General features: G+C 43.7%; 2 protein-coding genes across 2 annotated transcripts in view; both read right to left on the bottom strand.

The window, feature by feature from the left end:
- Nucleotides 1–9,040, bottom strand: part of LOC111969804 (transmembrane protein 51-like) — a 23,141-nt gene extending 14,101 nt beyond the window's left edge. The window contains exon 1 of the mRNA XM_023996071.3: nt 8,825–9,040. The gene's annotated coding sequence lies outside the window, so the exon portion shown is untranslated. The remainder of the gene's footprint in view (nt 1–8,824) is intronic.
- A 306-nt stretch (nt 9,041–9,346) lies between these two features.
- The window catches only part of LOC111969805 (kazrin-like), a 156,591-nt gene continuing 143,501 nt past the window's right edge, over nt 9,347–22,436 (bottom strand). Inside the window, exons 8-18 of the mRNA XM_023996072.2 lie at nt 17,772–17,942; nt 16,998–17,178; nt 16,746–16,879; nt 16,222–16,348; nt 12,779–12,984; nt 12,381–12,499; nt 12,069–12,300; nt 11,803–11,904; nt 11,452–11,618; nt 11,207–11,324; nt 9,347–11,075 (exon numbers count right to left, since the gene is read on the bottom strand). Coding sequence (XP_023851840.1) covers nt 10,917–11,075; nt 11,207–11,324; nt 11,452–11,618; nt 11,803–11,904; nt 12,069–12,300; nt 12,381–12,499; nt 12,779–12,984; nt 16,222–16,348; nt 16,746–16,879; nt 16,998–17,178; nt 17,772–17,942 — 1,716 coding nt within the window. The 3' untranslated portion in view covers nt 9,347–10,916. The remainder of the gene's footprint in view (nt 11,076–11,206; nt 11,325–11,451; nt 11,619–11,802; nt 11,905–12,068; nt 12,301–12,380; nt 12,500–12,778; nt 12,985–16,221; nt 16,349–16,745; nt 16,880–16,997; nt 17,179–17,771; nt 17,943–22,436) is intronic.

The following is a 22,436-nucleotide window of genomic DNA, read 5'->3' on the forward strand; positions in this document are numbered from 1 at the left end:
GCAGAGCTTGCAATTTGTTCAAATAGCTCAATATGGCCAAGAGGCACAGACTACAGTTTGTTGTGTTTGTCAGAAATATAATACAATTCCATGTAAACATGCTGGAAAAATTCCTAGAAACTACAGAGGCCACACAGCTTTTCATATTGGTTGAATTAAACTATTTTGTTTGTTATTTGCAAAGGAGTCTTTAATTTCATTTGTAAATATGGGAAAATATTACATTCTAATATTCAATTCAATATAAGGTCAAGATTTTGCTGTCTCTCAGTGATTACATATTGTAAATATTTGTACAGTTTGCATTACGGAATAATGAAGGTCTAATGCTATGGTGTAGAATGTTTACGTAGGCCAGGATGTCAAGGAAATCTTATTTGTTTTACCATCATTAACTCAGAGTGCACGAGTATACAGTACAACAGTAGAGCAGTGTATTTCACCAGAGCATTCCACACCATATCACACATTCAAACAGCTGGAGGGGGCATAGAACCAGAAGAAAACAGGTATATCAGCTATGGCGATCTCCTACAAAAACCAACCCCAGCACCGTGGTGAACATAGTCAGTCAGATAGACATACAAAGTGGGAACATTAGGCTTGTTCAAACTAGTCAAATGTGGTTTGAATATCAAAGGCTTAGCGTTACAGAAACACACACTAAATTGTGTGTGTTCTGGCGTAAAACAATCTACTTTCACTCAAGCATATCACATACATATAGTCAGACTACTAACAACAGAAAAGAGGGGCAATTTCCATGAAATGAGAAAGAGGTCAGAGTTTATATTGTACGTTTTTCAAATAGGTGTTTATGAAGTAATTATGTACTGTACATGTGCCACTGCTGAAAAAATATGTTTGAAACTGCTGTACATGAACTACAATACATTACTTGTGTTTTGTGTAGGCCTACTCAATAATAAAGATGTAAATGCTATCAGAAATGCACGTTATTGCAGTTTATTATGAGCACTTAAGAAAATCGAGAAGGGTCTAATTGCATTCGTTTCGTTTTCATTTGGATTTAGTCTGCTCAGACACTTTTCAGACAGGCCTATTTAGGCGACACAATTGTCAATCCACGTTTATTTGAGTTTATGGGGAAAAGCCATCATAAACGCTCTTTATGAACGTACGTCTATGTGCGGTATGGTCGCGTTCACACGTGCGGCATAATAGCAAGGAGGCAGCAAAGGGTTAATTAACTTAACACTTTACAACCGGGGAGGTTTCACTGTGGTTGGAAATTTGATATAAGTTCCTGTTTAACATATTCCTTGAATTCTATAGCGACTATCATCGGAGGAAATACACACGTTAGTTAATACAGTTTCAGGATTACATTATGCATATTTGGGGTAGCAATATCGTCATCTTGAAAACACCTGCGATATATCAGGTATTCGATTTGGAGGGAAGTCGTTGGTCGTTGAGCGTTCACAACTGGAACAGGTAAGATCGTCTCAAATTGCAATTCACCTTGACATTTGGAGCAGTGTTCTTCAGACTAACGTTATTATAAGTACGTAAAGTATTAGTGTTATCTGATAACACTAATAGAAGTGTGACTCTAATGACCAGATGTCAAGGTGACATAATGCCACGGATTGGTAACATGATTTTAGTTCCTCCTTTTAAGTTCTGACTGCCCACTTCAGTAGAGGTGCGTGGGTAAAATAACTGGGAAGCCAGGCCAGAAAAAAGGGCATACTGTATGTTGTGAATTGGGCGTGTTTGATCTATACTGTTTATTTCATATGCCTTGCCACAGTGATATATAGGCCTAAGGCCCAGACAATAAAAGACAGTGGCAGAATAAATTCAACCACACTTTGTTTCTTCACAAAACCGGACAGCAACCTCTGTCCAGTGAAGTTCACAAAGCATATTGCATTACAGAAAAGTATCAAATCAAACTTTATTTGTCACAATGCTCCGAAATACAACAGGTGTAGACCTTACCGTGAAATGCTTACTTACAAGCCCTTAACCAACAGTGTAGTTCAAGAAGAGTTACCAAATTAACTAAAGTAAAGAATAATAAAAAGTAACACAATAACATAACAATAACGAGGCTATATACAGGGGGTAGTGAGTCAGTGTGCAGGGTACAGGTTAGAGGTCATTTGTACATGTAGGTAGGGATAAAGTGACTATGCATAGATTAATACCAGCGAGTAGCAGCAAGTGTACAAATGGGGGGGGGGGGGGGTCAATGTAATAGTCCGGTGGCCATTTTGATTAATTGTTCAGCAGTCTCATGGCTTGGGGGTAGAAGCTGTTAAGGAGCCTTTTGGTCCTAGACTTGGCGCTCCGGTACCGCTTGCCGTGCGGTAGCAGAGAAAACAGTCTATGACTTGGGTGACTGGAGTCTGACAATTTTTTGGGCTTTCCTCTGACACCGCCTATTATATTGGTTCTGGATTGCAGGAAGCTTGGCTCCAGTGATTACTGGGCCGTACGCACTACTCTCTGTAGCGCATTACGGTCAGATGCCGAGCAGTTGCCATACCAGGCAGTGATGCACCCGTCAGGATGCTCTCGATGGTGCAGCTGTAGAACATTTTGAGGATCTGGGCGTTAATACAATGTGATTTTCTGGATTTTTGTTTTAGATTCCATCTCTCACAGTTGAAGTGTACCTATGATAAAAAGTACAGACCTCTACATGCTTTGTAAGTAGGAAAACCTGCAAAATTGACAGTGTATCAAATACTTGTTCTCCCCACTGTATCTCTCTCTCACTGTCTCTCTCTCTCATTGTCACTCTCTCTCTTTCTCTCGCTATATCTTTCTCTCTTTCTCTCTTCCTGTCTCTCTCGCTATCTCTTTCTCTCGCTTTCTCACTCTCTCAATTCAATTCAAATAAAATATATACGCAACATTTAAAGTGTTGGTCCCATGTTTCATGAGCTAAAATAAAAGATCCCAGAAATGTACCATATGCACAAAAAGCTAATTTCTCTAAATTTTTGTTGCACACATTTGTTGACATCCCTGTTAGTGAGCATTTCTCCTTTGCCAAGATCCATCCACTTGACAGGTGTGGCATATCAAGAAACTGATTATGATGATCATTACACTGGTGATTATCATTACACTGGTGCACCTTGTGCTGGGGACAATAAAAGGCCACTCTAAAATGTGCAGTTTTGTCACACAACACAATGTCACAGATGTCTCTAGTTTTGAGGGAGTGTGCAATTGGCATGCTGACTGCAGGAAAGTCCACCAGAGCTGTTGCCAGAGAAGAGAATGCACATTTCTCTACCATAAGCTGCCTCCAATGTCGTTTTAGAGAATTTGGCAGTATGTCCAAATGGCCTCACAACTGCAGACCACATGTAACCACGCCAGCCCAGGACCTCCATATCTGGCTTCTTCATCTGCAGGATCGTCTGAGACCAGCCACCCAGACAGCTGATGAAACTGTGGGTTAGCACAACCGAAGAATTTCTTGCCAAACTGTCAGAAATCGTCTCTGGGAAGCTCCTCTGCATGCTCGTCGTCCTCACCAGGGTCTTGACCTGACTGCAGTTTGGCGTCGTAACCGTTGGCCACTGGCACGCTGGAGAAGTGTGCTCTTCACGGATGAATCCCAGGTTCAACTGTATCGGGCAGATGGAAGACAGTGTTCATGGTGTCATGTGGGCGAGCGGTTTGCTGATGTCAACATTGTGAACAGAGTGCGCCATTGTGGCGGTGGGGTTATGGTATGGGCAGGCATAAGCTACGGACAACGAACACCACTGCATTTTATAAATGGCAATTGGAATGCACAGAGATACACGAGATCCTGAGGCCCATTGTCGTCCCATTCATCCTCCGCCTTATGTTCCGCCTTGTCAACTCATGTTTCAACATGACAATGCACAGCTCCATATCGCAGGGATCTGTACACAATTCCTGGAAGCTGAAAATTTCCCAGTTATTCTATGGCCTGCATACTCACCAGACATGTCACCCATTGAGCATGTTTGCGATGCTCTGGATCGACGTGTACGACAGCGTGTTCCAGTTCCCGCCAATATCCAGCAACTTCGCACATCATTGAGGAGGAGTGGGACAACATTCCACAGGCCACAATCAACAGCCTGATCAACTCTATGCGCTGCATGAGGCAAAAGGTGGTTACACCATATACTGACTGGTTTTCTGATCCACACCCCAACCTTTTTTTAAGGTATCTGTGATTAACATATGCATATCTATATTCCCAGTCATGTGAAATCCATAGATTAGAGCCTAATGAATTTATTTAAATTGACTGATTTACTTATAAAATCTTAGAAATTGTTCCCTGTTGCGTTTATATTTTTGTTCAGTGTATGTTTATATTGCTGAAGTAAGTGAAATAAACAAAACTCTATCTCGCTCTAATGATGTCAGTTGATGAGGACAGATGAGGATGGAGCTGGTGAAAAGCAACATGTGTGGAGCCTGGGGTAGATAACCCATTTCCCCTCACAAAACCCCAGTGTGAATGTGTGAAGCTGGACAAACAGTAAGCTTCTCTTTCATTTTGGTCAGTCTTATGTCAGCAGTCTCATCAACGTTTTAATTTGGGGGTTGGATTGGAACAGCTGGGGAGGCAGAATATAGTGGGAACTTGAACAGATTTCCTGTTAAAGATGAGTAATCTTCAGTACCTTAGATTACTGTGTCCTTAAGAAGCAATCACTGATGCTGATTGGGTTTTGTTAATGTAGCTAAATGGCAGTTCAACCACCACCCATCATGACTAACTGTTGCCATGGCACACATAGGCTCTGAGGGAAGAGAATACAACCGAAAAATACCTCAATGATTCATTCACTGGCACTTTTTTCGTGTTTGTTCAGGTGTTTCTTTTTGTATGCTTAGGGTCCTATATAGGGTTCTTCAAGTATTCAGATGAGAAACCCCGTTAATTCCCAGCAAATATTCTGAACCCACTGACCATAATGTCCAGCTTTATGAATCCAACACGAATCCGTCACGACTGTAGGAAGTATGACAATTGACCCATCAACCTGGACAACATGAGGCGATTGTGGCAGGTTGAAATATTAAGGTCAGCTGAGACGCGTCCATCCAGGCCTCATCCCTCACTGATAACCTGAGCCACTGTGTTGGGCTGCTGAGGCAGATCACAGGCACCTGAGCTGTTCAACTGGGGAACAGGGTTTAGAGACACACATAGTGCAGAGTACAGGCAGATTTTACTGCTGTGTAACCTGAGGCCGGGGCAGAAATCATTTTAAACCCCACTGATGGCTAGGGCTGTGTGGAGCTAGGAACTTGCCTCTGAGCCATCCATTCTAGCACCACCTTCCCAATTAGCTGAGCTAATGGACTGTCTGGAAACCCACTAATGTCAGTAATGGATATAAACCGTCTTAACACCATGATGGGTGGGATAGATTATCATAATGCGCTGTCAATCACAGACTAGTTCATTTAATAAAGTATTGTTGATGTGGAGAGTCCAGAGTGTCCACTGAGGTTAGTTAACTGAGCCAGTCAACAGCTGACGGAGTATGACAGTCGTGTCCATTTGTGGGTTGAGATTGAGAAGCATTTTTCCTTCTATCAATATGGTAAACAATGGTGATTTGCTCTGATGGGAAACAGACTTTCCTCTCTGAAAGACAGAACGAGGCTGCAAAGACAGAGAGCTGAACTGTGGATGGGCCTGCAGTCCAACTGGGGACCCAGAGAGAAAGGTCACCTGAAGCTTGACATTTTAATCGCCTGTCCCTTAGTGAGCCAGAACGTGAGCAGAGACAGGTCCCACAGCTAATAACACAACGCGAAACAGGAATGTAAATAGACTTCTCTGGGAAAAGTGACATGACCTTAACAGCATAGATGTACACTGACCTTCCTAATATTGAGATGCACCCCCTTTTGCCCTCAGAACAGCCTCAATACGTTTGGGCATGGACTCTACAAGGTGTCGAAAGCATTCCACATGGATGCTGGCCCATGTTGACTCCAATGCTTCCCACAGTTGTGTGAAGTTGGCTGGGTGTCCTTTGGGTGGTGGACCATTCTTGATACTCACGGGAAACTGTTGAGCGTCAAAAACCCAGTAGCGTTGCAGTTCTTGACACACTCAAACTGGTGCGCCTGGCACCTACTACCATATCCCGTTCAAAGGCACTTACATTTGTATATTGTCCATTCACCCTCTGAATGGCATACATTTACAATCCATGTCTGAATTGTCTCAAGGCTAAAAAAATACTTCTTTAACCCGTCTCCTCCCCTTCATCTACACTGATTGAACTGGATTTAACAAGTGAAATTAATAAGGATCATAGCTTTCACCTGGATTCTCCTGGTCAGTCTATGTCATGGAAAGAGCCGGTGTGCCCAATGTTTTGTACACGCAGTTTATGTGTGGATTAATTAAAGGTCCAATGCAGACGTTTTTATCTCAATATAAAATAATTTCTGGGTAACAATTATATACTATACTGTGGAGCGGGAAACTAATCCGGGCACTTATAAGAAATCCCGCTATGCCCTCAGACGAACCATCAAACAAGCAAAGCGTCAATACAGGATTAAGACTGAATCCTACTACACCGGCTCTGACGCTTGTTGGATGTGGCAGGGCTTGAAAACTATTACGGACTACAAAGGGAAACCCAGATGCAAGCTGCCCAGTGACGTGAGCCTACCAGACGAGCTAAATGCCTTTTATGCTTGCTTCGAGGCAAGCAATACTGAAGCATGCACGAGAGCACCAGCTGTTCTGAATGACTGTGTGATAACGCTCTCGGTAGTCTTCACTGACATTTTCAACCTCTCCCTGACTGAGTCTATAATATCTACATTTTTCAAGCAGACCACCATAGTCCCTGTGCCCAAGGAAGCAAAGGTAACGTGCCTAAATGATTACCGTAGCACTCACGTCGGTAACCATGAAGTGCTATCAACAACATCCTCCCGGATACCCTAGACCCGCTCCAATTCGCATACTGCCCCAACAGATCACGCAATCTCAATCGCACTCCACACTGCCCTTTCCCACCTAGACAAAGGGAACACCTATGTGAGAATGCTGTTCATTGACTACAGCTCAGCGTTCAACACCATAGTACCCACAAAGCTCATCACTAAGCTAAGGACCATGGGACTAAACACCTCCCTCTGCAACTGGATCCTGAACTTCCTGACGGGTCGCCCCCAGGTGGTAAGAGTAGGCAACAACACATCTGCCACACTGATGCTTAACACTGGGGCCCCTCAAGGGTGTGTACTTAGTCCCCTGCTGTACTCCCTGTTCACCCACGACTGCGTGACCAAACACGACTCCAGAACCATCATTAAGTTTGCTGACGACACAACAGTGTTAGGCCTGATCACCTACAACGATGTGACAGCTTATAGGGATGAGGTCAATGACCTGGCAGTGTGGTGCCGGGACAACAACCTCTCGCTCAACGTGAGCAAGACAAGGAGATGATCGTGGACTACAGGAAAAGGTTGGCCGAACAGGCCCCCATTAACATCAACAGGGCTGTAGTGTAGCGGGTCGAGAGTTTCAAGATCCATGGTGTACACATCACCAACAAACTATCATGGTCCAAACACACCAAGACAGTTGTGAAGAGGGCACGACAAAACCTTTCCCCCCCAGGAGACTGAAAAGATTTGGCATGGGTCCTCAGATCCTCAAAAAGTTCTACAGCTGCACCATCGAGAGCATCCTGACCCGTTGCATCATCGCTAGGTATTGCAACTGCTCTGCATCCGACCGTAAGGCGCTACAGAGGGTAGTGTGTACGGCCCAGTACATCACTGGGGCCAAGCTTCCTGCAATCCAGGACCAATATAATAGGCAGTGTCAGAGGAAAGCCCATAAAATTGTCAGAGACTCCAGTCACCCAAGTCATAGACTGTTTCCTCTGCTACCGCACGGCAAGTGGTACCGGAGCGCCAAGTCTAGGACCAAAAGGCTCCTTAACAGCTTCTACTTGATTAATTGTTCAGCAGTCTTATGGCTTATAAGACTGCTGAACAATTAATCAAATGGCCACTGGACTATTACATTGACCTCACCCCCCTCACCCCCATTTGTACACTGCTGCTACTCGCTGTTTATTATCTATGCATAGTCACTTTATCCCTACCTACATGTACAAATGACCTCTAACCTGTACCCTGCACACTGACTCACTACCCCCTGTATATAGCCTCGTTATTGTTATGTTATTGTGTTACTTTTTATTATTCTTTACTTTAGTTAATTTGGTAACTCTTCTTGAACTACACTGTTGGTTAAGGGCTTGTAAGTAAGCATTTCACGGTAAGGTCTACACCTGTTGTATTTCGGAGCATGTGACAAATAAAGTTTGATTTGATTTACTTTCTGTAATGCAATATGCTTTGTGAACTTCACTGGACAGAGGTTGCTGTCCGGTTTTGTGAAGAAACAAAGGTGTGGTTGAATTTATTCTGCCACTGTCTTCTTATTGTCTGGGCCTTAGGCCTATATATCACTGTGGCAAGGCATATGAACTAACAGTTATAGATCAAACAACGCAATAATCACAACACATACAGTATGCCCTTTTTTCTGGCCTGGCTTCCCCAGTTATTTTACCCACGCACCTCTACTGAAGTGGGCAGTCAGGAACTTAAAAGGAGGAACTAAAATCATGTTACCAACTCCGTGGCATTATGTCACCTTGACATCTGGTCATTAGAGTCACACTTCTATTTAGTGTTATCAGATAACACTAATACTTTACGTACTTATAATAACGTTAGTCTGAAGAACACTGCTCCAAATGTCAAGGTGAATTGCAATTTGAGACGATCTTACCTGTTCCAGTTGTGAACGCTCAACGACCAACGACTTCCCTCCAAATCGAATACCTGATATATCGCAGGTGTTTTCAAGATGACGATATTGCTACCCCAATATGCATAATGTAATCCTGAAAACTGTATTAACTAACGTGTGTATTTCCTCCGATGATAGTCGCTATAGAATTCAAGGAATATGTTAAACAGGAACTTTATCAAATTTCCAACCACAGTGAAACCTCCCCCGGTTGTAAAGTGTTAAGTTAATTAACCCTTTGCTGCCTCCTTGCTATTATGCCGCACGTGTGAACGCGACCATACCGCACATAGACGTACGTTCATAAAGAGCGTTTATGATGGCTTTTCCCCATAAACTCAAATAAACGTGGATTGACAATTGTGTTCGCCTAAATAGGCCTGTCTGAAAAGTGTCTGAGCAGACTAAATCCAAATGAAAACGAAACGAATGCAATTAGACCCTTCTCGATTTTCTTAAGTGCTCATAATAAACTGCAATAACGTGCATTTCTGATAGCATTTACATCTTTATTATTGAGTAGGCCTACACAAAACACAAGTAATGTATTGTAGTTCATGTACAGCAGTTTCAAACATATTTTTTCAGCAGTGGCACATGTACAGTACATAATTACTTCATAAACACCTATTTGAAAACGTACAATATAAACTCTGACCTCTTTCTCATTTCATGGAAATTGCCCCTCTTTTCTGTTGTTAGTAGTCTGACTATATGTATGTGATATGCTTGAGTGAAAGTAGATTGTTTTACGCCAGAACACACACAATTTAGTGTGTGTTTTCTGTAACGCATAAGCCTTTGATATTCAAACCACATTTGACTAGTTTGAACAAGCCTAATGTTCCCACTTTGTATGTCTATCTGACTGACTATGTTCACCACGGTGCTGGGGTTGGTTTTTGTAGGAGATCGCCATAGCTGATATACCTGTTTTCTTCTGGTTCTATGCCCCCTCCAGCTGTTTGAATGTGTGATATGGTTGTGGAATGCTCTGGTGAAATACACTGCTCTACTGTTGTACTGTATACTCGTGCACTCTGAGTTAATGATGGTAAAACAAATAAGATTTCCCTTGACATCCTGGCCTACGTAAACATTCTACACCATAGCATTAGACCTTCATTATCCGTAATGCAAACTGTACAAATATTTACAATATTGTAATCACTGAGAGACAGCAAAATCTTGACCTTATATTGAATTGAATATTAGAATGTAATATTTTCCCATATTTACAATGAAATTAAAGACTCCTTTGCAAATAACAAACAAAATAGTTTAATTCAACAATATGAAAAGCTGTGTGGCCTCTGTAGTTTCTAGGAATTTTTCCAGCATGTTTACATGGAATTGTATTATATTTCTGACAAACACAACAAACTGTAGTCTGTGCCTCTTGGCCATATTTGAGCTATTTGAACAAATTGCAAGCTCTGCTATAGCATTTGGAATTTTCCAGACTCCCCCCCCACCTTATTCTCCTGATGGCTGTTGTCTTAACTCAAGGCCAGTTATCTCTCACAATATGGAATGTAATTATAAACGTACATGGAACCCAGGGAATGGCGGGTTCCGAAGATATGGGTTCCAAGTTCCAAGTAGTGGACATCTGCAACTGATTTGAGCCAGGAAACCCAGGCAGGCCGGGCCAAAATCACTTTCCTGCACAGGGAGGAGGCCGGCCAGGCCAGGCAGTGAGATACATGAAACAGGGCATGGTCGTCAAAGGACCGGGACATCAGGCGTACTTCTTCCCTCCAGAGATCCTGACCAAAGTGAATGATCATCCTCCTGGCATGGCAACAGGAACAGACCACTTTCACCCTCCATGGACTTTTGATATGCAGCAACACATTATTACCATAATGTCCTATTCAAACATAAGGCATTAAGTCCACTGATATATTGACATTTACTGTGGAACAATAAGTAAAATGTTTCTGAAATTGAAAATAAAATGGTAAATTCCAAAAAGGAAGATTTGGATTGTCAAAAAAGAGCAATTCTGTTGATATTGAATGCTTTTCACCTGGAGTCAACCACCTGTATCCCCCCCACAGGGCACAGTTCAGACATTGGTGATCTCAACACTCTTGTAGGTGTGCATGGGACTTCCCTTTGTCCTGGGCACAGCCTGCACCCGTGCCTCTCTGGGCAGAGATCCACAGCTGCCATGGTAACCAAGGCCCCGTCCAATGGCGATCTTTGGGTTAAACCGAAGAGGACTCTGGGAAAATGAGAGGAAGAATAAGTCAAAACAGAACTCATACCCAGTGGAACAGTCCAGCCTAATTTTGATTAACCACCATTTGTCGAGACATCTTCATAAATAAAATTGTGAAAGTAGCTTCTTCTTACCTTGCCTGACCTTCGTCTCATAGACACTATCTCCTCGTTATAGCGGCTAACAGCAGAAGGGGATTGTGGTGGGTCTCCCATTCCCGGCACTTCACAATCCTGCTCCACACTAGTTTGCCTACAAGGGGTAGGAAGAAGGGAAGAGTCAATTAACTTCACTGCTGTAAATTCAACAAACATTCTACTTATTGCCAAGTATTATTGCCGAGCTTTAAAAACATAAATGATATAGGGAGACCAATCACCTGGCAGGGATGGAGAGAGCCTTCATCTCCTCATACATGTGCCGATAAAGCATATGTTTGTGGCTGGGGATTCCCAGGGCCTTGGCCATGGAATCTGCATCAAATGAGGGGTCCAGAGCCAACACAGCACCATGGACTCCCCTGCCATGAAGACTGTCAGCATACTCCTGACCAGTGAGACATAGGGACATAATGTTATCCAACAAGAACAATGGCAAACAAACAACTTGGCTATATTTGCCTCAATCTTCCCTAACAGGATCTATACACCAGTCTATTGGCCCAAAACGGAGACAGTCTGAATGGAATCCAGATGCATTCTGATGTTTCTCTACTAGGAAAAGGACCCACTTTTAGGTCTATGTCTCTGATCCACTTTATAACTCTGTGGCAAGTCCAAACCACTGGGTCCTGGTCCTTGTGCTCACTCTGGGCTCGGCGAGCCTCCAGGACCTGCGCACCAACAACACACACATACTGAACTGTTAATGTACAGTTATAATACAGTACGGTTACTACTGTACTGTTACTACTGTAATCACTCCACAAACACACCGGGAGGAGAGGCTGAGAGTTCACTCTAATGTCACAGTATTGATAATGAACACAGGTCTGACCTCTTTGTCGAAGTTGAGCAATTGCAGGAGCTGGATGGCCAGGAGCAGGCTGGTTTGGTGGGACTGGGTGGTGATGTTCAGGAGTCTCTCCAGGTCTCGTCGGCTGAGGGAGTTGAGCACCCGGCCGTCCACCAGTTGATTTTGGAAGGCTTGGGAATACTGGGGCAACCCGACGTCACTCAACCAAGATTTGGCAACCCAATGATGGTCCATTTCAGCAGCCTTTGATAGCCTAACGTTTGAGACGGTCATACTCAGCAATGTGTGTGCATACATGCCTGTTTGTGTGTGTGTGTGGATGTTCCAGCTCACCCCTGGCCAGCCTCTGCCTCCCTGTAGTCCTCGATGGCGAGGCGTAGCTTCCTGCGGTGCATGGGGTTACTGATGCCCAGTCCCAGCTCCAGGTCCTCGTCTGTCAGCCCCAGCAGCACCTGCAGCCAGGGGACACCCACCCAGAGCATTCTTCTCATCAATCTACACCTCCACTGCAGACTAAAGCACAAACATGCAAGCAAGCATGGACGAGGAAATACTAGATCTAATGCAGATTCTATGAGGAAGGAAAGCATGCCGAAATCCCGGTTTTCCTGGGAAGATGAGGGATTCTTAGTAACGCTGTTATCGTCATTACAAGCTTTGTAAAAACAAGTCCGGAAATCAGACTTAAAGTGGATGTGTACTTGTTACGTGTTGAAGCGTAGAGACCATACCTTCCCACTTTTGACGTTTTCCGAGCAAGCACGAAGGTACATGGACATTGCCATGACAACCTCCAGCCAGGCTTGTACCGCCCCTGCCTTCCACAGTGACATGGGCATGTTCCGAGTGAGCTCCATCTGCTGGAGGCGGTCCAGCTGCTCCTCTCCGTCTGATAGGCTGGGTTGTTGTGTTGATAGGCTGGAGAGGCTGTCAGAGTCTGTCAGGATTGGTCAGGGGAAGTAGAAGTACAGGACAGGGGAGGGGTTTGGGGTCAAAGGAATTGAGAGGCAAAAATGACTCATCCAACTGAACAGTAGAAAAGGGAGGATATATCACTGTGTACCTAGGATATTACTAACATCCCTCTGTAAAATGTTGACATGCCTACAATATGTACCGTCTACTGAAACACGTGGGATTGTTGGACGACTCCCATCGACCTGTACAATGTCCCCCGGCATCTAACATCAAACATTCCTTTTCATGACAGGAGTATTAGCGATTGACTGACAGAGGGTCTCAAACAAGAGACCAGGAAAGTGTAAAAACTGCTTTAGGACTATTATGAACAGTCAGCCACTGCTCTATGTAGCCAGAAGATGGTGCCAGAGTAAATCACAACAGCAGTGTATTATTGAGGTCTCTCTACAGTCTAGAGTACTGATTCGATGCCATAATGAGGACATTAATGAATGGCTCATCACACTACAATTTATATTACAAAGTGAGAACCGGTGCCACAACTGAGCAGGTGACTCAAGCATTGACAAAATACAGGAAAATCTTTTTAAATACAACTATTAGTATGCATTTCCTAAAGTCAGTCTATGGTTTTACTGTTCAGCAAATGCTGCGTGAATTGGGTTATGGTTTGAGTTTGAATGTCTGAGTTTGAATGATCGGGTGGGGATGGAATGACTTTTAGTCACTAGGGGCAATTATTAAATATTGAGACACAGTAGAAACACAACACATTATTCATAACTAACATCTGCTGTGAATTTACAACCTGTTTAAACAAGCCTCCAACAAATAAGTACTCTGCAAAATCCAGGATGATTAGCAAGTTTTCAGCCAGTGTTCCTTCAACCTTGTCAACATGCTGAGAGTGAGGCCTACAGAAGTACAATCTCTATGAATTGTTCAGTAGCACAGGAGGTCATTTCCCTTCAGCATGGTTTTATGAATGATCCCCACAGTGTGGAAACAAACACTTGGTAAATCACAGACGAGGGTATCTTTTCTGGGGAGTGAGGGAAGGAGGGAGTCACCATCCAACATGGCCCAGAGAGGAAGTGTTGAGAGGGGCACCAGGACACAAGAACAGAATAGACATGGAACAGAAAAACGTCACATGGATACTTGGTTGCTGGTTTTATTTTAAAATAAGATTTTATTTCAATCATTTATCATGTTCATTTTTTCCCTAGAAGTTACTTATTGTTCTTTAAATAAAATACTTAATAGATTTACTCTTTTATGCAACATCTCCTGAATGACAAAACATTAAAACAGATTATTATCATAATCACAAATGTAAGAAATGAGGGGTTGTATGCTGAAGAGCAAAACAAAACAAAAAAACTTTCATTGCATCCAGAATGATGCAAGAGAATGAAAAATGGGAATGGGTTTTGTTTCGGGGGGTTAGCGAATACGAACAACAGAGAACGCTTGAGGTTGTTATTTTCACTGCTAACTAATAGATTCCTAACCAAAGCAGCACAGATAATCATGCAGGGGTTTTAGTGCACAGTCCTATGCTTACCGTTGGCACGTTAGATAGTTGTCAACTCAATAAGGACAAAAGCGATCTTACAAGGCATTGCTAACAATGACACACATCTACTCTGACTCTGTTTTTTTGTTTGATCAAAGACCAAACTTGAACCTTTGGCAATTTAAAATGCGTTCAAACAGTGTGTGTGTGTGCATACGAGTCACAAACATTGAATTATTTTGTGTGTTGAAATGTTTTTTTGCTTCCTGTTGTAAAACCATTGTTTTGGAACCTTATTTTGGTTTTCAGCATTCAGACTAAGAAATGTATATGGATGGATCAAACACATCTACAGGCTGGGCAGGGTACTGTAAGTCTTTAACGAATGATGTCTGAAACATTCAGCATGGGTAGAACAGAGCTGGAGGCCTACACAAACAAGCACATATGATTCATCTAGCTAGCTAGCATTCCCATACTCCTAAACCTATCTCTATACAAACACACTATTCAGATCGCACACTCTGGCACTCACAGCATCATCCTATCTAATGCTATCCTATTTGTCAATGCTGCCCAGTGGGCTATTTAAACGTACTGTTCTTCCCCTATTGTCCAATATGACAGAATAAGCAATAAGGCCTTCTCCCCCCAGCTGTAGTAGGTTCTCTTGTTCTACAGTGGCACAACAAAAGGTAGCTCAAAGTCCTTACTGTTGCTGTATAGTGGGACGATTCTGAAACAGCGGACTAACTGGTCCACTGTGAACTACAATATCAAATGTCCTTATGATTGTCATATTATTAATATTTAGTTTCAGTTTCACGGTCAGAAACATGGTTGTTCCATGCACTTCAATGTTTTTTTATTACTAAATGATACCAGTGGTCCAGTATCCTTCGGTACGGAGCAGGGTTGTGCTGGTATGTTTAGTCTCCAGTTACAATGTGGAGGGTATTCCTCATTCATACTTTCATGAGAATGTCAGGAATGGGCCAAATAAGACTGGGATGGGAGAATTCTAAATAAAAAAAGTCCAAAAATATGATTAAAGCAACTCTAAAATAAAATCGTTATCAGACAAAATACATTTACAAACACTAGGTGCAGAATTACTTCTATTTACATATGCACAGCTGTCCTTCAAGTCTCCAGTTATAAAAAAGAAACATATATTAAGACAAATAAAAGATAACACAGCATAAACATGTCAACACATAATAATCCCGTCTATATATTTATATGCATGTAAACATATATACATATGCATACATGTACATCTATAAATATATATTTAATTTACATACATACATTTTTGAGGATAATGTACATTATCTGGGAGCAGCAGTTGTCTCTCAGGTTTTTCTTTTGGGAACACGCGGCAACACACACACACCCGTACACACACACACCCGCACAACAGAAGGACACACATGAAGGCCACACATACAGCCCCCACACACAACAGACAGACACACATGGAGGCGCGCGCACACACACACACACACACACCACACCACACACACACACACACACACAACACACACACACACACACACACCACACACACACACACACACACACACACACACCCACACACACACACACACACAGAGGCGCGCGCACACCACACACACACACATCTGCATACACACAACCAGACCCACACAGAAATCCACATACACCATCACCAGTCGGCATCCTCCTCTATGTAATAATCAGGGGTGGATGTACCATCAAACAGGCCCGGGTCCATTGACTTGCGCTGCTTTCCCCGAGCAAACACCCGGGACAGGGAGCCCAGACTCATCTTCTCCTTCTTCTTTGTCTTACGCTTCTGGTCCTCCAGGTCCTCCATAGACTAGGCCAGGGGAAGGAGATGGCAGGAGGAAAGAGAGAGAGGGAGGGCAGGAAGAGAGAAAGAGGGGGCAGAGGGGAGTAGGAAAGAGAGAAAGAGAGAGGGCAGAGGGGAGTAGGAAAGAGAGAAAGAGAGAGGGCAGAGAACACACAGACATTCAGGTTAGTAAATGAACCGGGAGATTCTCTCACAAACAACTTGCAGATGAAATCCCAGAACTACAGTAAACTAATACTTAAACTAAACTAAATCAAGGGAAAACTAAATAAACTAAATCAAGGGAAAGAGCAGGCAGAGAAAAGAAAGACAGACAGAACAGAACACAGAGGAGTACAGAAAGGTACTTATAGAGAATTGTGGAGGTGTGATTACTTGGTCGGGGAGGCCAGGCAGCTCTTACATTGCAGAGGGAGTGGGTCCGGTGGCGGGGGGAGTTGATGTCGCTTGGGGTGGACGACCGATCCCCATCAGCCGCCGACGCGTCCGAGATGATGGAGGGCTGGCGGGAGTGACAGGGACTGACCCTGACCACCGCTAGAGAGGAGACACACACACACACACACACATTAGACACACTGACTCCTCAATACAGTAATGGTTGTGCTGTTTGTGTGTGTGTGAGAGAGAGAGAGAGACAGACAGGTGAGCCTACCCTGGCGGTCCACAGTGTGTCCATGGTAGAGGGTCTGTTGGCTCTGGCGGATGGCAGCGGTGAGGGGCAGGTCTCCCTGCATCGCCCACTCCTGACTGCCGTTCACCACCGGCTCTGAGGGCATGGCCAGGGAGTGGCGCTTCGGCACATCCTTAGTCAACGTGGCCAGGGACTGTTTCGCCTGGCATAAATACACACACAGGCTGGTAAGATATAGTGGTACACACACACACACACGTGTTAAAATATGCTAACAGAAGCATTTCCCTACACCCGCAATAACATCTGCTAAATACGTGTATGCGACCAATGCAATTTGATTTGATTTGAAATATGCGTTTACGCTTTATGTTTGGCATAGCACAATGTGTTGAAATGTGTGTGGGATTAGATGGGACAGATCACTCCATAAACGTTAGCATAATTCTCTGTCTGTGAGCACTTGACAGTGACAGAGATATAGTCTTTTAGCTTTGGTAAATCTTATCAGCTGCTGCTGAGGGTAGTGAGGAGCTAGGGTAGCCCTACAGAGGAGGTGGGCTGGCTGTTGACTGGCCGCGGAGAGGAATTAAGGACATGGAGTGAATAATGAGGCCATCTCTCAGTCAGACAGACAGACAACAAGCTCTATAAGGAGCTCCGCAGCCAGGCAGAAAATGCATGAATTCCGTTACAGAGCAAAACACAGCATGTGTGTGTCAGTGCATATCAGCGTGTGCGTGTCACATTGCGTGTGTGTGTCTGTGTGTGAGTGTACGTGTGTGTGTGTCTCACCATTGTGAGCTCAGCCTCGAGCTCTTTGATGCGGTTCTCCTTCATGTCCATGTGAGAACGCAGGATGCAGGCCTGCTCTGTAGCTTCTTTGGTCTGCCTCCTCAGATCCCATTTCTCCCTCTCCAGCAGGTCCTTCTCCTTAGCCAGGGCCTTCACAGCATCCTCACTCTCCTACAGTAGAGCACACAGACACTGTCAATCTTCAGAGCATACACTGTAGTACTGCCGTAAACCAGTGTGTGAGCATTTGACTGCTCAATGAATCCCAGTTATATTAAGTCAAAATACTTGGAGTGTATCTGGCTACTGTATGTATAGTGATTGTAATGTACCTTTCGGTGCTGGTCATAATTGAGTGTAATGTACCTTACGGTGCTGGTTGTAGTTGAGTGTAACGTACTTTACGCTGCTGGTTGTAGTTCAGTGTAATGTACCTTACGGTGCTGGTCGTAGTTGAGTGTAATGTACTTTACGGTGCTGGTCATAATTGAGTGTAATGTACCTTACGGTGCAGGTTGTAGTTGAGTGTAATGTACTTTACGGTGCTGATCGTAATTTAGTGTAATGTACTTTGCGGTGCTGATCGTAATTGAGTGTAATGTACCTTACGGTGCTGGTTGTAATTGAGTGTAACGTACTTTACGGTGTTGGCTGTAGTTGAGTGTAATGTACCTTACGGTGCTGGTCGTAATTGAGCTTAATGTACCTTTCTGTGCTGGTTGTAGTTGAGTGTAACGTACTTTACGGTGGTGCTGGTCATAATTGAAAGTAATGTACCTTACGGTGCTGGTCATAATTGAGTGTAATGTACCTTTCGGTGCTGGTCGTAATTGAGCTTAATGTACTTTCGGTGCTGGTTGTAGTTGAGTGTATTGTACCTTACGGTGCTGGTCGTAGTTGAGTGTAAGTACCTTACGGTGCTGGTCGTAGTTGAGTGTACGTACTTTACGCTGCTGGTTGTAGTTGAGTGTATTGTACCTTACGGTGCTGGTCGTAGTTGGAGTGTATTGTACCTTACGGTGCTGGTCGTAGTTGAGTGTAATGTACTTTACGGTGCTGGTCGTAGTTGGTGTATTGTACCTTACGGTGCTGGTCGTAGTTGAGTGTTTGTACCTTACGGTGCTGGTCGTAGTTGAGTGTAACGTACTTTACGGTGCTGGTCGTAGTTGAGTGTAATGTACCTTACGGTGCTGGTCGTAGTTGAGTGTAATGTACCTTACGGTGCTGGTCGTAGTTGAGTGTAACGTACTTTACGGTGCTGGTCGTAGTTGAGTGTATTGTACCTTACGGTGCTGGTCGTAGTTGAGTGTATTGTACCTTACGGCTGCTGGTCGTAATTGAGTGTATTGTACCTTACGGTGCTGGTCGTAGTTGAGTGTATTGTACCTTACGGTGCTGGTGTGTTGAGTGTATTGTACCTTACGGTGCTGGTCGTAGTTGAGTGTATTGTACCTTACGGTGCTGGTCGTAGTTGAGTGTAATGACCTTACGGTGCTGGTCGTAGTTGAGTGTAATGTACCTTACGGTGCTGGTCGTAGTTGAGTGTATTGTACCTTACGGTGCTGGTCGTAGTTGAGTGTAATGTACCTTACGGTACTGGTCGTAGTTGAGTGTATTGTACCTTACGGTGCTGGTCGTAGTTGAGTGTATTGTACCTTACGGTGCGGGTCGTAGTTGAGTGTATTGTACCTTAGCGGTGCTGGTCGTAGTTGAGTGTATTGTACCTTACGGTGCTGGTCGTAGTTGATTTAATGTACCTTACGTTGCTGGTTGTAATTGAGTGTATGTGTACCTTACGGTGCTGGTCGTAGTTGAGTGTATTGTACCTTCCGGTGCTGGTCGTTAGTGAGTGTAATGTCTTACGGTGCTGGTAGTAGTTGAGTGTAATGTACCTTACGGTGCTGGTCGTAGTGCGTATGAAGTCTCGAGTCTGCTCCTCCCGGCTCTCCAGTGTGGTGTACAGCTGCTGCATCTGGTTCACCAAGTCGGCCTTCTCCACTTCAGACGCTTACGTCAGACTTCATAGCTGTGGGACACACGCACGCAACACACACACACCACAAACAAATCAGGACTAATGGCTTTGACCAAAGGTTGGGTCATAATATGCAGTTACAGTGCATTCGGAAAGTCTTCAGACCCCTTCACTTTTTCCACATTTTGTTACGCTACAGCCTTATTCTAAATTTGATTAAATGACTTTACCCTCATCAATCTACACACAATTCCCCATAATGACAAAGCAGAAACCGGTTTTTAGAAACTTTGGCAAATGTATAAAAATGTTAAACAGAAATACCTTATTTACATAAGTATTCAGACCTTTTGCTATGAGACTTGAAATTGAGCTCAGGTGCATCCTGTTTCCATTGATCAACCTTATGTTTCTACAACTTGTGGTAAATTCAATTGATTGGACATGATTTGGAAAGGCACACCTACAGTTGAAGTCGGAAGTTTACATACACCTTAGCCAAATACATTTAAACTCAGTTTTCACAATTCCTGACATTTAATCCTAGTAAAATTACATGTCTTAGGTCAGATAGGATTACCACTTTATTTCATGAATGTGAAATGTCAGAATAATAGTAGAGAATTATTTATTTCAGCTTTTATTTATTTCATCACATTCCCAGTGGGTCAGAAGTTTACAACTTGGGTCAAACGTTTCGGGTAGCCTTCCACAAGCTTCCCACAATAAGTTGGGGGAATTTTGGCCCATTCCTCTGACAGACTGGTCAGGTTTGTAGGCCTCCTTGCTCGCACACGCTTTTTCAGTTCTGCCCACAAATGTTCTATGGATTGAGGTCGGGCTTTTGTGAAGGCCACTCCAATACCTTGATTTTGTTGTCCTAAGCCATTTTGCCACAACTTTGGAAGTATGCTTGGGGTCATTGTCCATTTGGAGACCCATTTGCGACTAAGCTTTAGCTTCCTGACTAATGTCTTGAGATGTTGCTTCAATATATCCACAAAATGTTCCTTCTCATGATGCCATCTATTTTGTGAAGTGACCAGTCCTTACTGCAGCAAAGCACCCCCCACAACAGGATGCTCCCACCCGTGCTTCCCGGTTGGGATGGTGTTCTTCGGCTTGCAAGCCTCCCCCTTTTTCCTCCAAACATAACAATGGCCATTATGGCCACCGTTTGATTTTGTTTCATCAGACCAGAGGACATTTTCCAAAAAGTACAATTTGTTCCCATGTGCAGTTGCAAACTGTAGTCTGGCTTTTTTATGGTGGTTTTGGAGCAGTGGCTTCTTCCTCACTGAGCGGCCTTTCAGGTTATGTCGATATATGGACTCGTTTTACTGTGGATATAGATACTTTTGTACCCATTTCCTCCGGCGTCTTCACAAGGTCCTTTCCTGTTATCTGGGATTGATTTGCACTTTTCGCACCAAAGCACGTTCATTCTCTAGGAAACAGAACACGTCTCCTTCCTGAGGGGTATGATGGCTGCGTGGTCCATGGTGTTTATACTTGCATACTATTGTTTGTACAGATGAACGTGGTAACTTCAGGCGTTTGGAAAATGCTCCAAGGATGAACCAGACTTGGAGATGTACAATTTTTCTTCTGAGGTCTTGGCTGATTTCTTTTGATTTCCCATGATGTCAAGCAAAGAGGCACTGAGTTTGACTAGGCTTGAAATAAATCCACAGGTACACCTCCAATTGACTCAAATGACGTCAATTAGCCTATAGAAGCTTCTAAAGCCATGACATCATTTCTGGAATTTTCCAAGCTGTTTAAAGGCACAGTAAACTTAGACCCTGTGGAATTGTGATACAGTGAATTATAAGTGAAATAATCTGTCTGTAAACAATTGTTGGAAAAATGACATGCACAAAGTAGATGTCCTAACCGACTTGTCAAAATATTTGTGGAGTGGTTGAAAATACGTTTTATTGACTCCAACCTAAGTGCATGTAAACTTCCAACTTAAACTGTATCCATAGAAGGTCCCACAGTTGACAGTGCATGTCAGAGAAAAAAACCAAAGCCATGAGCTTGAAGGAATTGTCCGTAGAGCTTCGAGACAGGATTGTGTCAAGGCACAATATTTCTGCAGCATTGAAGGTCCCCAAGAATACAATGGCCTGCATCATTCTTAAATGGAAGAAGTTTGGAACCCCAAGACTCTTCATAGAGCTGGCTGCCCGGCCAAACTGAGCAATCGGGGGAGCAGGGCCTTGGTCAGGGAGGTGACCAAGAACCCGATGGTCACTCTGACAGAGCTTCAGAGTTTCTCTGATGGGAGAAGGTTTTCCGATGGGACCTTCCAGACGGACAACCATCTCTGCAGCACTCCACCAATTAGGCCTTTATGGTAGAGTGGCCAGACAGAAGCCACTCCTCAGTAAGGAGCACATGACAGACCGCTTGGAGTTTACCAAAAGACATCTAAAGAACTCTAAGACCATGAGAAACAACATTCTCTGGTCTGATGATCTTTGGACTGAATGCAAGCATCACGTCTGGAGGAAACCTGGCACCATCCCTATGGTGAAGCATGGTGGTGGCAGCATCATGCTGTGGGGAGGTTTTTCAGCGGCAGAGATTGGGAGACTAGTCAGGATCGAGGGAAAGATGAATAGAGCAAAGTACAGAGACATCCTTGAAGAAAAGCTTGGTGAAGACTGGGGTGAAGGTTCAAC

Source organism: Salvelinus sp. IW2-2015, linkage group LG11 (genome assembly GCF_002910315.2).
Source record: "Salvelinus sp. IW2-2015 linkage group LG11, ASM291031v2, whole genome shotgun sequence".
NCBI lineage: Eukaryota > Metazoa > Chordata > Actinopteri > Salmoniformes > Salmonidae > Salvelinus > Salvelinus sp. IW2-2015.